At 42.1% G+C, this 16,939-nt stretch overlaps 1 protein-coding gene across 7 annotated transcripts; it reads left to right on the top strand.

Moving 5' to 3' along the window:
- Nucleotides 1-2,685: 2,685 nt before the first annotated feature.
- On the top strand, nucleotides 2,686-16,559 carry LOC110530637 (ETS-related transcription factor Elf-1). 7 transcript variants are annotated; one of them, XM_036986268.1, is made up of 9 exons: nucleotides 2,686-2,827; nucleotides 2,940-3,034; nucleotides 8,700-9,338; nucleotides 9,899-10,019; nucleotides 12,234-12,344; nucleotides 12,782-12,937; nucleotides 13,138-13,206; nucleotides 13,991-14,183; nucleotides 14,287-16,559. In XM_036986268.1, exons 3-9 carry the CDS (start codon nucleotides 9,267-9,269, stop codon nucleotides 14,951-14,953), a joined length of 1,389 nt encoding a protein of 462 aa, XP_036842163.1. In that variant the 5' UTR covers nucleotides 2,686-2,827; nucleotides 2,940-3,034; nucleotides 8,700-9,266; the 3' UTR covers nucleotides 14,954-16,559. The 7 variants fall into 7 exon arrangements, with proteins under 7 accessions (XP_036842163.1, XP_036842165.1, XP_021469527.2 ...); XM_021613849.2 differs by having other exon boundaries at nucleotides 2,707-3,034; XM_036986269.1 differs by lacking the exons at nucleotides 2,686-2,827; nucleotides 2,940-3,034 and adding an exon at nucleotides 3,167-3,190.
- The last annotated feature ends 380 nt before the right edge of the window (nucleotides 16,560-16,939 follow it).

The following is a 16,939-nucleotide window of genomic DNA, read 5'->3' as shown; positions in this document are numbered from 1 at the left end:
CTGGTCTTAAATACATCTACAACTAAAAGCATTGTACATGGTTCAAAACATTCTCTAAGACCTAAACCTCAACTGGAGTTGTGTATATAGGGTGTGACCATTGATGAAGTTGAGGAAGCTAAACTCCTAAGTATAACATTGGATGATGAAGTTGAGGAAGCTAAACTCCTAAGTATAACATTGGATGGTCAATTATCATGTTCAAATCATATTGACAAAGTTGTTATGAAGATTGGGAGGTGTATGTCTGTTATAAAAAGATGCTCATCGTTTATGAGACAAAAATCAACTGTACTAGTTAAGGCTCTGGTCTTGTCCCATTTTGATTACTGTCTGTAATATGGTCAAGCGCTGCAAAGAAGGACCTATCAAAGCTGCAGCTGCAGCTGGCTCAAAACAGAGCAGCACGCTTTGTCCTTAACCACACATACAGAAGTAACATCAACAACATGCAGGCCAGTCTTTCCTGGTTGATGAGAGATTAACTGTTTTTCTTCTAGCTTTCATGAGAAATATTACTGTGATGTCTGCATAATCATTTTAAATGCAGCTCAGACACCCATACATACTCCACAAGACCTTGCCACCAGGGTTATCCTTACAGTCTCAAAGTCCAAAACCAATTCACGGCAATGCACAGTATTGTACAGAGCCATGATCGCATGAGACTCTCTTCCATTTCCTATTACTCAATCAAACAGCAAAATGACATTTAAAAAACATCTCATGGAATGGTGGGGACTATGTGGACTAGAGTTGTGAGTGGAGCTGGAGCAGAGCGAGGGGCAGAGTGCGCCTAATTTGTAGTTTCCACAACTAAGGAATCATTGTGGAATCTGAAAAGACATGTATCCCGAAAGCATGATGATGCACTTACTACGTGCACATGCTAAAAGAAAGGAACGAGGTGGGTAAGATAACTAAGGTTGTCATTGTAGCAAAGTATTTATGAACAAAAAATAAAATCTCTGAAACGTTTCATTCATTTTTGTTCTATTATCTATATAATAGGCCATAATAGATTTTGGCCCAGTTGTGGAAACTCCCACATTCAAGGAGCTTTCTGTTTAAATTGGGTCATTTTGCCTAAAAACTTTTAGGACAACCTATAGATTTTTTTTTTAAACAACTCTGCATCTCTGCCCAGTCTGGCCAAAATGGTGTTTATCATCCCCAGTGGCCCTGCAAGTGTGGAGAGGATGTTCTCTGCTGCTGACCGGCTCTCCAGGCACCATCGCATGAGCCTGAAGCCACAGACTGGCCAAACTCATGATTCTAAAAATGAATTCAAATGCACTAATAACACATTTTTCATTTAATTTGTATTTAATTTGAAGTAATTCACAGCCTATATGCACAATTTATATAGACTATAATGACGATACAAATGTTTAAATGCTGAGCACTTTATGTCCCTTCCAGCCTGTTGTGTTGCACTCGCAAATGCTTCACAATTCATTCATTTATAGCCTAAATAATACATTTTTGCACCTTCTTAGGCTCCCTGTCTGGTTCTTGACCTATTTATGCTGTTTAATATGACAAGTAGCCTACTTGAAATGATATGTGCTTCTTACATTCACCTTTTCAAGTTTATTCAAATACTTTTCATTCAAATCATGTGGTTTGGTTCCAATACCTCAAAACCAAATGGTAGCAGCGCAGTTGTCCAAGAAGTCATAGAAATAAATGGCTGTTGGTTAAATTGTCATTTGAATGAATGGAGCGGCAGTTTTTTCCTGTGAGCAGGGAGCGGTTTTCAGCGGAGCTGTTGGAAAGGACGTGGGGAGTGGAGCGCGACCACTGCTCCATGAGCAAGGAGCAGGATTTCCAACCACTCAACTCCGCTAACATACTCTGATGTGGGCACACACACACAAAGAGACACACTGTAACACACACATTATTTGTGTTGTTGTATTGTTTGTATATACTGCAGTTGTATTTGACATTTGTATGACTGTCCTTGTCTATTAGTGTATCAGTGTTTTGTTACTCATGTTTTGTGTTTTTTGTTGACCCCAGGAATAGTTAATGCTTCTCAGGAGAGAAGAATGCCCCCTACAGGCCACAGGGAATAGTTGTTTTAGCATGTGTTGGCATTCCATTTAGAGCGATTAGGGACCTGCTTGAAGCCGGATATTAGCACGTTGGATAAATACAAACCAGGTTTCTGTACATTGCAGTTAACCAAGTTCCAGTCATGTCAGATCAGTGATTACATTATAGACGGGAAGAAGGAAGGATAGGCCTATATTGAATTATGCATGAATGTATTAGCAGTTCTACACTCCAGTACGAAAAAAAAGAAATGTATGCACTCACCACTGGATTAGACCGTCAGCTAAATTACTAAAATGTCAAATGTAATAGTCACTAGCGCTCCCTATTGGCCGTGTTTATGTAATTGAGAAACGCTGTTGTTTATCTCGCATACATACCTGGCCCTGAGCGTGCATGCATGTGAGTGTGTACTACATGGTATTGTTGCTCTGCCCTCTGGAGATTTGCAAAGACCGTCGTATACCTGTGTTTACCTTAGATCAGGGTTTCCCAACCCCCCCAACTAATCATCAAGCTTTGATCATTTGAATCAGCTGTGCAGTGTTTGCGCAAAAAAACAAAACGTGCACCTCTTGGGGTCCCGAGGACCGATTTTGGGAAACGCTGCCTTAGATCATTGCTGACAATGGTCGCCAGCGGTTACCTCTACTTCAGGACAGGTGGCCAATAAGAATTCACTGTGGGAGGGGCCCTTAGGGGAAAGAGGAAGCAGCGCTGTTGTTTGCGGAGAAGGATGAAGCCACCCTCTGGATACTGATCTGAGGTCGGCTTTCTATTTCCCCCCTAATGGTTACTGTGAGGGTTTGAGGACTTTAAGCTGAACCTATATCTGTGCGAAAATGCATTCTCTTACTGGAGTTAGTTTTTTGTCACAGGAGGGGTAAAAAACAGTTTCCTGTTCTCAGCTTTGTCCGTATTGTACCAGCCAGCTGCTACACACAGACAGCACAGCAGTAACGTACAACACAAGGTAAGCGCACTGCTCCTATCGCAGAGCAGAAGCGATAAAAGACGAATTTACAAAGATAATGCTATTATGTTAATAATAGGAGGTGGGTCATTCCACGGACTGCCGAGTGCCAGCGCGTTTTTGGTTTTTCCTTCCAGTTAAGACGTAGACAACCAGGTGAGGGGAGTTCCTTACTAATTAGTGACCTTAATCAATCAAGTACAAGGGTGGAGCGGAACTCGCAGACATTCGGCGCTCGGTGGAGTGAGTTTGACACATGTGGTGTAGTAGATTGAGGCTGAAGTGAAAGTGAAAGTGTTTAGTGCTCTACATTTGAGCATAGCAGAACCCCCAAAACTGAGGTTGTGCGTTTGGCATGTGTTATTCAGAATACATACATACATATCTTATCTTGTATCTGTTTGTTTAGCTTTAGAGTACTTACATAAACTATCCAGGCACCTGTGACTTTGTAGTATACACATATATATTGAACAAAAATATAAATGCAACAATTTCATTGATTTTACTGAGTTACAGTTATGAGGAAATCAGTCAATTGACAAATTCATTATGCCCTAATATATGGATTTCACATGACTGGGAATACAGATATGTGTAACAGTATAGCTTCCGTCCCTCTCCTCGCCTCGAACCAGGGATCCTCTGCACACATCAACAACTGACACCCACAAAGCATCGTTACCCATCGTGCCACAAAAGCATCGGCCTTTGCAGAGCAAGGGGAACAACTACTTCAAGGTCTCAGAGCGAGTGAAGTCACCGATTGAAACGCTATTATCGCACACCACCGCTAACTAGCTAGCCATTACACATCGGTTACATATGCATATGTTGGTCACAGATACCTTAACAAAAAATGGGCCTCACAATGGGCCTCAAGATCTTGTCACTGTATTTTTGTGCATTTAAATTGCCATAGATAAAATGCAACTGTGTTTGTTTTCTGTAACTTTTGCCTGCCCATATCATAATCCCAATGCCACCATGGGGCCAATGCCACCTCTGTTCACAACATTGACAGGCGGCTAATGGTAGAGAAATGAACATTCAATTCTCTGGCAACAGCTCTGGTGGACATTCCTGCAGTCAGCATTCCAATTGTACTCTCCCTCAACTTGACATCTGTGGCATTGTGTTGTGTAACAAAACTGCACATTTTAAAGTGGCCTTTTATTGTCCCCAGCACAAGGTGCACCTGTGTAATGATCATGCTGTTTAATTAGCTTCTTGATATGCCACACCTGTCAGGTGTATGGATTATCTTGGTAAACATGGATGTAAACAAATTTGTGCACAACATTTAAGAGAAATAAGGTTTTTGTGCATATGGAACATTTCTGGGATCATTTACTTTCAGCTCATGAAACATGGAACCAACACTTTAAATGTTGCGTTTAAATTTTTGTTCAGTGTATATGCGAGCGAGCAAACACACACACTCACACAGGGCCACACATACGTACACACAAGTCATACACAGAAAGGGGGGTGCGATTTTAAGCTCACAAAAACACACAGCTGTGTTATTCAGAATCGCCTCATAATTCCTCCATGTTAGATTGGCCAGGCCAAGTCACCCTGGGCAACAGGGGAAGCTTATCAGCTCCTCACCCTATTCCCCTACCAGCCTGGCCTAATTCACAATGCTCTTTGTACACACACACACACACAAAGGACAGCGAGTGTGTTATGGAGCTTATCACTGTCCCTAAGGGTCTGGCAGCAACTTCACAGGATCAGATCACATGACTGAAGCCACAGACACCAACACATGTGATGGATGAACCTTCTAGATGGACTGTGTCATGTCCCAAATATTCTTAAAAACCTCCTCTCGTCACCATTGTCCATGGAAACAAGGAGTCATTTAACAATATTGGGAAATATACAGGACACAGAGAACATGGGGAAGCGTTAGCGATAACCCAACATTCAAAACAACCACAATACAAGATGGCAGCCTGGCAGACGTACAATGGAACATTTCTCTCCGTGGTGACAGCTGTTCCAGCGCTGTTTGGCTCCCTCCCGCTCTCTCAGGAGGAAGTGGAGCCCACAGAATGGGTTGTGCTTCCTGTGCGATAACAGCCTCAGTCGCATCTTGCTCTCTCAGCCGTCACATGCACGCGCACGCGCGCGCACACACACACACACACACTATGGAAGAAACAACACAAAGAGCAACATATCTACTGAACAGGCAAAACAGAAAATACTGGCATTCAAAATGCATCGGCATGAATATAGCATGCATGATGTCTGACCTGTGAGCAGCTCTCAGGCTGTCTCATGGAAAGTCTCTCTCTCTCTAAGGGGTTTAAGGATAGAGTGGGAGGAGCTCAGGTAAACAGAGGCGTGTGGCACAACAACTGTGGTCATGGTGCATGTTACCTGTACGTGGTTGTTTACCTACTGTGTGTGAGAAAGAGAGGTCATGGTAGGCCAGAAACAGCAAAACAGGATTTTCTGGTGCTAACAACAGTCAGTAACTGCCTGAAGAGTGGAGGACAGGTGAGTAAAAGAGTGGAGAGAAAATGTGAGTGACTGAGTGAACAAATAGAGAGGTGGAGGAGAGAGGGGAAAACCTAGAAGGTAAAGGAGCATGTGTGTATGTTATCCTATCTAACATTTAGTTTTTTTATTTCACCTTTATTTAACCAGGTAGGCCAGTTGAGAACAAGTTCTCATTTACAACTGTGACCTGGCCAAGATAAAGCAAAGCAGTGCGACACAAACAACAACACAGAGTTACACATGGAATAAACAAACGTACAGTCAACAACACAATAGAAAAGTCTATATACAGTCTATATAACGTGACAACAAGGACAAGGCCTTAAACACAGAGAGGACAGGGCTGGGTTGCTGTTGGGGGTTGATTGTTTCAGTCACGTGATGATGGTGTTGGGTCAATCGACGTAAAGAGTGCGTTTTGTGTCCCTTTGATATTTTAGAAGTTGTGCACCAATATTGCATTTTAAAAGCTTATTCAATGAAGTGCCCATTGAAATAAACCACATGGAAAATTCAATACATCTGTTTTTTGATATGAATGAAGACTTGTTAAAGCGTCCCTCTGTGACTTCTAGGAAGATTTAAATCCATTTAAACCCCAAAATGTGTCCTCGTTTTCACCACCATTGTAAAGCCCTAGTTATTTTGTTGCTTTGACAAAGTGTCAAGAAATGTTTTTATTTCGTGTGATTAGTGTGATCTATTTACGTCTGTTCCTCATTTTAATGTCAACCCTGCTTTGGTGACTCATTTAAAAAAAATACATCTAAAGAAACATTGAACATCTAATTGTCAAATCATAGTGGAAAAGCAGGTTTTGTGGTGGAAAAGCGAGCAAGTCAATCACACTGTAACAAGCCAACCGTGTAGTTTTTTTGTGTTTAAAAAATAAATAAAATAAAGCTTGCATTCAATTGCCCCACCCTGTTGTACACAACAAGCTTCCATTTCCTCTGTCACAGGGGGATTTATGGCTGATTTAAAGAGCCACTGAACATGCCGATTGACACGCGTTTTTCTGTTGATCATTAGAAAAACAAGATTTCAGTCTTGGAAGTGTGTTTCTTGACCGATTCCGCGTGTGGTTAATGATGTTTGTCTCACATGAGACACTAGACATGGAAGCTTATTTCACATCCTCAAAACTCCCAGAATGAATCTAAAATAACTCAAGACATCTGTCATTTTAATGTTTTAGTTGCTCAATTTTACTAAGAGGTTTGGTGTAGTATTTAACAAGTTAGAAAATGCGTGATGTCTTATGTAAACAAAGTCAGAGCTGTTGGGGAGGTCTGTCTCAATAGCTATATTTCCACAACCTTGTCCAGTGATAATGATTTTTTTTTGTCGACATTTAGAAAGTTTGCATAGAAAATAAATGCAACAATTATCTGCTAGGGTGAGTTTCCATTGATCTATCCTGTGTCTATGAAAACAGCTGGACATCACACCTTAAAAAATAATTTTTTTTGCAAAAACCTACAGTGTAGAATAAAAATGTAGTGGTGGAAGTGTTTCCATTACCCATTTAGGTAAATTGTGCATTAATAAATTGGCGACGGCATAAAATGATGCCCCCCCACCTATCCGTTTTTTGTCTCATGTAGCCCGCGAAAGCCAGCATGGATAAAATGCAATAATTTACTAATATTTTCCATATTCTAATAATTATCATGTACCAACATATCGCCACGGTCCATGCCTTGCTGAAACTTGCATTCCTGTAGATCTGATATAATTGGATGGTGAAACTTCCAAGCCAACCAGATAAGCAAGGCCAAGCATTTTAGGCATTCTTGCACATCAGGACAATCCCTGTTCTGCAAAGAAACATACATTTTTTATTTGGCAAGCAGTAGGCATTTAGCATTAAATGTGGAGTGGAGCTTATTGTTACGTGATTAGCCTACATCACGTGCCCGGCATATTTTCAAAAGTATTCGGCAATCATAATTTATTTTTTAAATAGTTTCCACCATCATTTGTTGCAATAAACAAAGTTAGACAAAATAAAAATCAACCCCTGTTGAACGATACAATTTTTGTAGATCTTTAACCTCTTACCTCTTAAGATGGGAAAAAGTTGAACATGTGCTCTTTTATGACGGACAGAATGTTAAAATTAGGTCAAATAAAAGTTGTTTTTTTTACACTACCCAAAAGTACTCAATTGGTGGAACTACAGTACCCTGTTACAATGATGTAGGAGTGATAGGCGAAGATGTAGGTTTTTCAGTCTTGTTTCTTATTGATGCCTGTTAGTGATGCCTGTTAGTGATGCCTGTTAGTAACGCAACAAATCCCTTATGACTGTTTGTCTAGAAAATGTACATTACAGTCTGTGTCGGGGTGTGAAGAAATCCTAATAAGATTAAACAGCCGTCAAAAACACAGGCACTCATTACCTAGCACTTTTTGTGATTCCTTCTCTCTGTAGTAATGTAACCCTGTGTCTGTCTGTTCGCTCTGTGCTTATCTCTCATATGAACTATTCCAAACACATTCCAGACGTGCCTGCCCTGACCAGAGGGAAAGCACCATATCTCCGAATGAGGAGTTTCCCCTCCCTTCAAACTGACACACACACACACACACACACACGTCAGGGTGACCTGGCACAGTGTATGTATGATACACACCCTAATGCAGAAGTCCATTGTCCGACCTGAGCATTAGGTTCTCTGAGCAGGCGCAGTTGCTCTTTTTTGCCTCCTCCCACCCCTCCCCCATACACACACACAAACACACTCATGACGCAGTCCGGAAGCTTCTTTCCTGTTGCTGGTTTGGTCTCTTTAGAAAGGGAGATAAGAAAGCAGTGCGTGTGAGAGCTGAGAGAAAGAGAGCAGAAGGTCTGTGTGGCATAATAGTGTGATAAGAGGGATATGAATATAAACAGTTGCTTGTTATAAGAGGCCTTGGCTCAGTTTGACAGAGGACAGTGTTTTTGCCCCTCACTAACAGACTGAACCCACAGACTGTTGTTCTGCCAGCGGAGTTTATAGAGCCCTGATCATGTGATTCTGTTCACTGTCTGCACTTTGATCAGAAAGAGTGTGGCTTATGTAGTCTACAAGTAGAGTTATCATAGCTTGAAGAGACTTATCTAATGTAATCTCTTTCTCTTCTCCCTCCCTCCCACCACCAGTCTCTCTCTGTTCCCTTTTCTCAGGTTGAGACCACAGGACCGTTGGTGGCCTCCACTTCTTCATTGAAGGTAGAAACTTAGAAAGAGAGAAGGAAACAAGTAATTGATTCTCCCTGCAACTTCTCTGTCTCTGCTCCTGTTCAACATCTCATCTATGGAACATCTACTGAGGACTCCTGCAGGATTTTACCTCAACAATTTAACCAACTAGCCAAGCCAACACTCACTCTTCTGAGAGGTCAAGCCACTGTGCTGGAGTGAGGAACGAGTTACTAGCCAGCTATTTATCTGAAGTTACTTTCATTTAGACAGTTTAGTCACTGTGCTGTTCAGGCATGCAGTTAAGAGTGACTCATCCTCAGGAGGACCTGTGAGAAACAGACAGGGGGAAGCTTTTGATACGACTCGCTCTGCTCAGGAACTTCTGGAACACAGAACCTGTGATTTGACACCTGTAACTTCGATTTGGTGCTCTGGAACTTAGAACTTGTTGTGTGAAACTGTTGGACATCTGATGTGGAATGCTGGGATGATGACATCGTAGACCTGTTATTGGAGTATTCTGGGATGTCTTCCATGCTGCAGCAGACGGAACTCATCTTTGAGTTTGCCAGCGACCACGTGAACAATGGACTACAGGTGGGAACGACCGTGTGTGTGTGTGTGTGTGTGTGTGTGTGTGTGTGTGTGTGTGTTTGCACACCAACAGATAAAACATCAAGCCTCTTTTAAAATCACACGTCAGTGTAGAACCACTTGGGAAATGAAATATCAAAGTGCAGACAAGCTGTATTGAATCAGAGATAGAATCTACATGTAGAGTAGCCAAGGATAACATGAGGATAACGTCAGACATAGTTATTGAAAGATCAGCACCAATTTACATTGGGAACATACTGACCTATTTCAAATAGGAACAGTGAAAGTAGTCCTCTCACTCACACAACTCTTAAGTTAAAACCCTAAAGTCTAGCCTCACTGTATGTCAGTGTACAACCTCTGCCAAGATTTCAGAACCTCATGGCACAGATGTTAGTGCCCTTCCAATTTAACTGCAGAGTTGCTGGTTCAAGCCTTACCTTGGCTGTTGTCTTACAATATCAAACATTAGATATTGGAAATGATTAAATAAAGCATTGGCTCAAATGTAAAATAACTCAATTGAAGTGAATGACAGATCATTTGTCCCTGTGTTGCAGCTGGATGAGCACTTGGCCTATCCTGCAGTGATAGTGGAGCAGATCCCACAATCCCACCTGCTCTCCTACACAGGCCTGGCCTGTGAGCAGACACACACAGAAGACCACCTGCTAACAACAGGTAACAACAAACACGCACGGTCTAATAAAGGCAATCTGGGGTTGAGCAGCTTGGCCTTCTTGGCATTGTCAACAGCACCTGTAGACAGAAACAGACACATTGACGTAGTAGATTAGGAGTGTTACGTTTGGGTAAGATGTTAGGGTAAGGGGTCTGACTAACAGGTAGGGGTTTTCTGTATAGCTGGGGGGTGTAGGCTCCGAGGCTTCATTCAGCTCCTGAGAGAAAATGTCAGTGTATAACAGGAGGGTGATATGTACATCCTAAACTGTGCTGGGCAAAACAATTCATGATACAGACTTTGTGCAGTCAGTCAGTACATTCAGGTGGTTAGCCGGTTAGCTTGCTATGGTAGAAAGGTTAGCTAGCACACTAACTACTTCGACTAAGATGCTATCTGCTGTGTTTATAGCACATATCCTTACTGGAGTGTAACAACTGAGCAGTTTCAGTATAAAATACTGTAGTTTAGTACTGTGGCTAACTTAGCGTCGATATAACGAGGCATAATGCAGTGTCTTTTCTGTTCACAGGAAATATCACTTCTGTGACCCTGATATCACTTTCCACCCTGTTAGTTTGTTGCAATTCTCCATTTAAGAAAACAACCCCTTTGCTACAATACCCCACACTTTCTCAATGTGGTGTCATCTGTACTTAACTTTACTATTTATATTTTTGACAACTTTTACTTTTTACTCCACTACATTTCTAATGAAAATATGTACTTTTTACACCCATACATTTTTCCTGACACCAAGAAGTACTCGTTACAGTTAGAATGCTCAGGCAGGACAGAATTATTGTCCAATTCATTCACCTATCAATATAACGCATAGTCATTCCAACTACCTATGATCCGGCGGACTCACTAAACACAAAACTGTGTTTCTAAATGATGCCTGAGTGTTGGCGTGTGCCTTTCTGGTTTGCTTAAAATAAGGAATTTTACTTTTACTCAAGTATGACAATTAAGTACTTTTTTCACCACTCTACTTAAGTACATTTTTAAAACCAGATACTTTTAAACTTTACTCAGTAGTATTTTACTAGGTAACGTTTACTTTTAGTTGCACCATTTTCTATTTGGCTGTCTTTACTTTTACTCAAGTATGAGAATTGAGTACCCTTTCCACCACTGTCCATCTTTCCATGTTTCATGTTGTTAGTCTTTATGTCCCATTCATGTCCACCCTGTTAGGCTAAACTATAGAGAAAATTAACCACTTTTCAAAATGTTAAAATATGTTTGATAGAGAAGTTAAAGTCCTGTTCAAGTGTTCACCATTATGCTAGCTCAATCTTGCTGACTCACAGAGCTATGGCTAATTTAGGCTCCAAATTTCCACCCAGTTATGATTATACACCTAACAGTTTGGAAAATGCACACAAAGTGCCTGAAAGACAAATGTCCTTTTTCTGATAGAATACATTTTTTATTTTATATTTCAACTTTCCCCCCCAAAAGTTATGAGGTCCAAAAGGCACGTCAAGGAAGGAATGACCCAGATATCTCTACTCATTTTGGTGAGGGGGCTGTAAACAAAGATCATAAAGCTGGCTGACCACATCCGTACTGTGGCTTTCACACTTGAACCAATCAGAGAAGTTGGCAAATCCAGGAAGTGAAACAAAATACATGTCTTGTGGCTACTGCAGCTTTGACAAAGTTGCTTATCATGTTGCTAGCTATCTGGAGTAAACAGTTTGTGAAACTAATGATTTAGTAGTGAGGCTGTTAATGCAAGTAAATGTGTAGCCAATAGGTTTTGTAGCTTCACTTGTCTACTTTCTAGCATGTTAGCTAACTTTAGTTCAATCGTTCAGCCATGGCCTGTTACAACATTATTATGGCCATCTCAGTTTAAGCTTGATTTTGCTAGCTAGCGAATATACAGTTAGACTTTTGTTGTGATAGAAAGCAGTGGAGGCTGCTAAGGGGAGGAAGGCTCATAATGGCTCAAACTGCGCAAATGGAATGGCATCATACACATAGAAACCATCCATGTGTTTGGTGTATTTGATACCATTCCGCACCAGGTATGCTAGCTAACAGTGTAGAAGCTAGATAGCCCTCTTGTTTACTCCCACTGTCCCATCACTAGGGATAGGCCCACAGACAGAGCCATGATGTCATGCTGACACATTACCCCGCCTCACTCTCTAACATATCTTACCTTTATCCCAACCTCTCTCCTATCTCTCCGTCTCCAGTGGAGGACAGTGAGAGTGGAGATGAGGAAACCATGGAAACACTGGTGGCAGCTGAGACTCTCCTCAACATGGACTCCCCTGACTCCCTCTCTCTGGACCAACAGCACTACAGTGAGACACACACACACACACACACAGAGATAGTTTAAGTTAGTAGCTCAGGGAGTAACTTGTCTTGACTCTAACTCAGTCTTTGCGTAAACAAATCTAACTGGGTTTGGAGCTTGTCTACCATCACAATGGCCACGTTCGGTTGCCAAACATTGTTGAACGTTGCAGATCAGAGCTGATATGATCCCATATGCATGTCAGAGGGGCATGTTATTCTACATAGCCTATTTCTATCGGGAATGTTCCAAAACATTGCATCCTGCTGAACGCATCTCAGGTTTCTTTGTATCACTCCCTAGTGCAAACAAGCATCTATATTTCTGCTCTGCTTGGAGCAGATGCATTCATCCTGTTCTCATATATAATCAAATTTTCTCCTTGTAGACTCATTTATTACACTGTAACCCCTAACAGTGTGTTTGTCTCCTCCCCTCTAGCCCAGCTGTACGTCCCTGCCCTGGGTGATGTCATCACGTCACCCGTTACCCACCAGTTGACGGTGTCAGCGGAAGGCCTTGTGGGAGCTCTGGGCCAGCCCCAGTGGGTCACACTGCAGAGGGAGACTGTTGCTGAGCAACCAAAGAAGAAGAGAGGTTAGATTGTCATTATCTGGCCATGCTTTCAAACTATAAATTGTAATCATAACTACAACAACCTTAGCTCGTATGCCTGCTCATCATTTTTGACAATACAACTACTTTTTCTTTCTCACCTGGCCATTTATGGACTACTGTCATTTTGACAATGCCAAAATGTCATTGTGACATAACAACTACTCTGTTATGCATTTTAGCTAAGAAATCCAAAAGGCCTGAATCCCCCACACCGGACATCACATTCAAGAGGGGCAAATACAGCAAAGGTACACACCAATGGCTGTATATGATCAATCACGTGACACCATTCATTTCTATGTGAAGACTCATTAGTGCATTTGAAGCCAAGGAAGTCGGTTAAGATGGTGTCTTATGGCTACATAACGGTTATTGCTATTTGGTATCCTTGGGACGTCCCTACCACATTGAAGTTGACATTTTTAAAATGGTAAGGTTTATGGTTAGGTAGGGGTAGGGGTTAGGGTTTAGGATAGGGAGGTCCCAAGGACCCCGGATAGCACTAACTGATGCATAACATACGCTCTTATTGAGTATCTCAAGTTGAAGACTAACTGGGGTACTTCTACTTTATGTGATTTTAAAATAATCTGGTCTTGTAGAAGCAATTATTGGTTCCAAGATTGTCTTAAAAATATATATATTTACACAAAGAATGACCATGTAGATACCTATTTTCCCATTCACTATAAAGGGGATCGATCCTGTTTTCTGCAAACAATGCATGCAGTACCACGGTCGGCCTTGAACTTTGTGGCTTCAATGAGAAGAGGCGGTCGTTTTTAAATTTATCTAGGCAAGTCAGTTAAGAACAAATTCTTAATTACAATGACGGCCTAGGAACAGTGTTCAGGGGCAGAATGACATATTTTTTTTATAATTTTGTTTTACCTTGTCAGCTCGGGGATTCGATCTAGCAACCTTTCGGTTACTGGCCCAATGCGCTAACCACTAGGCTACCTGCCGTTATCGTCTGGTACATACACACAAACAGACACACCCTCCATCTCACCTCTCCCTCACCTGTTTCAGGTAACACTATGTTCTTGTGGCAGTTCCTGATTGAGCTTCTCCAGGACAGACAGGCCTGCCCACGTTACATCAAATGGACCAATCGGCATGCAGGGATCTTTAAGCTGGTCAACTCCAAGGCTGTGGCCAGACTCTGGGGCAAACACAAGAACAAACCAGACATGAACTATGAGACCATGGGCCGAGCACTCCGGTACGCTGTAGTTACATTAATTACATTACAATAATAATAAGTTACAGTCTGTGTCCCTGCAGGTGTGTGTGTATCAAAGCTGTCCTCTCTCTGTCCCTGACAGGTACTACTACCAGCGTGGGATTCTGAACAAGGTGGAGGGTCAGAGGCTGGTCTACCAGTTTGCCTCTCTGCCCAAAGACATGGTCTTCATCAGCGACGATGAAGACCAGGAGGACCAAGACAATCATGAGGAAGAAGAGGACGATGGCGATGATGGCGTCCCAGATGACCCAGAGGACAGTCTGCCCTACAGCGACCAATCCCTGGACGATTTAGGGTCCTACGAGCATTCTTTCCTTCCCCCTCCCCAGGCTACCAGAGGCTACCATAGGCCCAGACAGACCAGCACAGGTCCAGCAGCAGCCCAGCGGCGCCGACCCGGCCCAAAACCCAAGACCCAACCCCCAGCCTCGTCCTTAGCCCATCGCAGGACAGTCCTCCGGCCACCAGGGGGCAGTCTGATCCAGCAGCAGCATCTGCCTATAGTCTCAGCTGAGATGCTGCGGACCCTGCAGAACGTGCAGTCTTTGCAGCCTGGTCAGCATGGGTCAGTCTTCAGAACTGCTCAGCTGTTGGGGAGTCTGTGTGAGAGACAGGCTGCTAGTGCAGAACAGACCACCAGTCAGATAGTGACTCAACAGTTACAGCCCTTGACCTGCCCTGTCAAGCAGGAGGAGCTAGAGGTTAGGACTGAGGAGGACCCAGACTCAGGACTGATTGTGGAGTAGGATGCCCCGAGACATCTGATCAGTATCAGCCACTGTCCTTGCCCCATAGCCAAGATGACTGCAGAAGACAATGATTTTCAAAGGGAGACTTTAGAGAAAGATGTTGGACAGTTGTGATGTAAATTTGATTTATTTTACAGATGTGACAGACTTGGATGGTCTTTCTCTCACTCTTACATTCCCTTATGTACCAGAGCCATTCTTACAGAGAGTTAACCAAACTGTCTTCCATGTTGGCACCAAACACTCCATGTCGATAACATTCCTAATCGGCATTCTAACAAGAATGTAATTGTCTTAGAACTCTTGATACCAACATGACAGACATTCTAATTGCTGACCAAAGACATGCACTGGATTCTACAGCCTCGCTGCAGAGCATCCTGCACTGCTCTATCTGTGTTCGCAATTCAGCTCCACTGAATGCATGGGAGCTCGTGCACTGTTCCTGTTCTCTCAATGTTCTTTTCTCAGCCATGACCAGTGCTTTGCACTATTAACATGTACCATTTCTTTGTCACCACTCTCTCACCTACCAAAGTGCCTCAAATAATAATTTTCCAGCTTTCACCAAAGACAGTCTTAATCTGTAGCACGCTAGCTACCACATATTGCTCCTTAACATTCTTATTTATGTGTGTGTCACTTGTTGATCTTCAACGTAAACACACTCTCATACTGTCACCCACACCAGTAGAAGACCCACCATCAGTGCTTGAGGTAAACGTGTCCTAGTCGATGTGTTCAGGGAGTACATTCCATAGAGATGGCACATCGCACGGATTGTGGTTCTAGTGTTTGTCGGCAGATCATTCAACGTGCTGTGTTGTAGGGACCACCCGCTGTAGACATCTGACTGCTTACATTTTCCACAGGATTCTACATGTAAAATCGGAAATTACGTTCAGAGATGCTAAGTACTCTCGGCCAGCAAACACTACTGGTGTGTCTGAGCCCTTAACCTTACAGGCTTTTGGTTACATTCATACTTAAGTAGAGAATACAAATAAATACAAATCAAAAGGGATTTTCTGTTTCATTTTTGCAGCGGTACTGTTGGCTTTACTGCATCTTAATCTCAATGTTGACGGGGTGGCTGATGACTATCAATGATGATAACTGAATGATAAAACTTCTCTCACGCTTTTGCTTTTACGAGAGTAAACGTACTTCTGCCAGAGTTGGTAGTTGCCCAATGACCCTGATCTAAGGTTTTCCCTGGTCATAATTTGGGGACGGTAAGCTGATTCTAGATCTGCCACTATGGGCATCTCCTACCTGGAGCCCTTCTGCCAGCAATCTTGTTAGCATTCCTGATATGCTGTAATAGTTATACATGTGCTTTCCTGGACCATATATGCCTTGATATATATGTGTTTGTGAACATGTGACTTAATACTTTTTCTGTCAGTTGTTTCTCAGGTGCATCTGTGTTTATTTGCTGCACAAACACAGTATATACCATCCCAATTCCCAAATGTACTCATCTATGCAAAGAAGTATGGTGATGTTGCTCCTCAGGCCTAGACTCTGATCTATGGTTAGTTTTGCTGATCCTACAAGGATGGCTTAAATATATCCTAATAAAAAGCACATTTTCCCATGCAATCTTTTCCTTTAATAATATTGCCTTTGCTTTTGCTGGAAGTCTCTGATATATGTTACTGCTATTGTGTGAGGAACTAATTGTGAAAATATATACAGAAGGAGTTGATGAAATAGGAATTATTAAACTTGTTTTCAAGAAATAAAAGTTTTAATTTTGAATTAATGTTGTTTTTCTCCAATACTATAGAGTACTATGTCGATCAACGCTTGAATAGAAACGTAGTTCACACCCCCGATTTTGACGTCAACACAGTCCAATTAGTTTTCTTTGTAGCCTCTTTTGAATGTTGCGGTTGCGCACATTTGTAAGTTTACGTTACTGTTTTTTGTTAGTTTTTTTCAAACCGTGTGAAAATGTTTCTTGCCCGCACCTACTCG

This window comes from Oncorhynchus mykiss, chromosome 8, assembly GCF_013265735.2.
Source record: "Oncorhynchus mykiss isolate Arlee chromosome 8, USDA_OmykA_1.1, whole genome shotgun sequence".
Lineage (NCBI taxonomy): Eukaryota > Metazoa > Chordata > Actinopteri > Salmoniformes > Salmonidae > Oncorhynchus > Oncorhynchus mykiss.
The sequence above is the reverse complement of the archived record's forward strand: the minus strand, read 5'-3'. Positions and strand labels throughout refer to the sequence as shown.

Bases quoted from the DNA above. Each gene is read 5' to 3' on its own strand.
- LOC110530637 (XM_036986268.1), top strand. From the start codon at position 9,267: ATGTCTTCCATGCTGCAGCAGACGGAACTCATCTTTGAGTTTGCCAGC. The intron at 10,020-12,233 runs GTAACAACAAAC...CTCCGTCTCCAG, and splicing joins AGACCACCTGCTAACAACAG to TGGAGGACAGTGAGAGTGGA. The intron at 14,184-14,286 runs GTACGCTGTAGT...TGTCCCTGACAG, and splicing joins ACCATGGGCCGAGCACTCCG to GTACTACTACCAGCGTGGGA.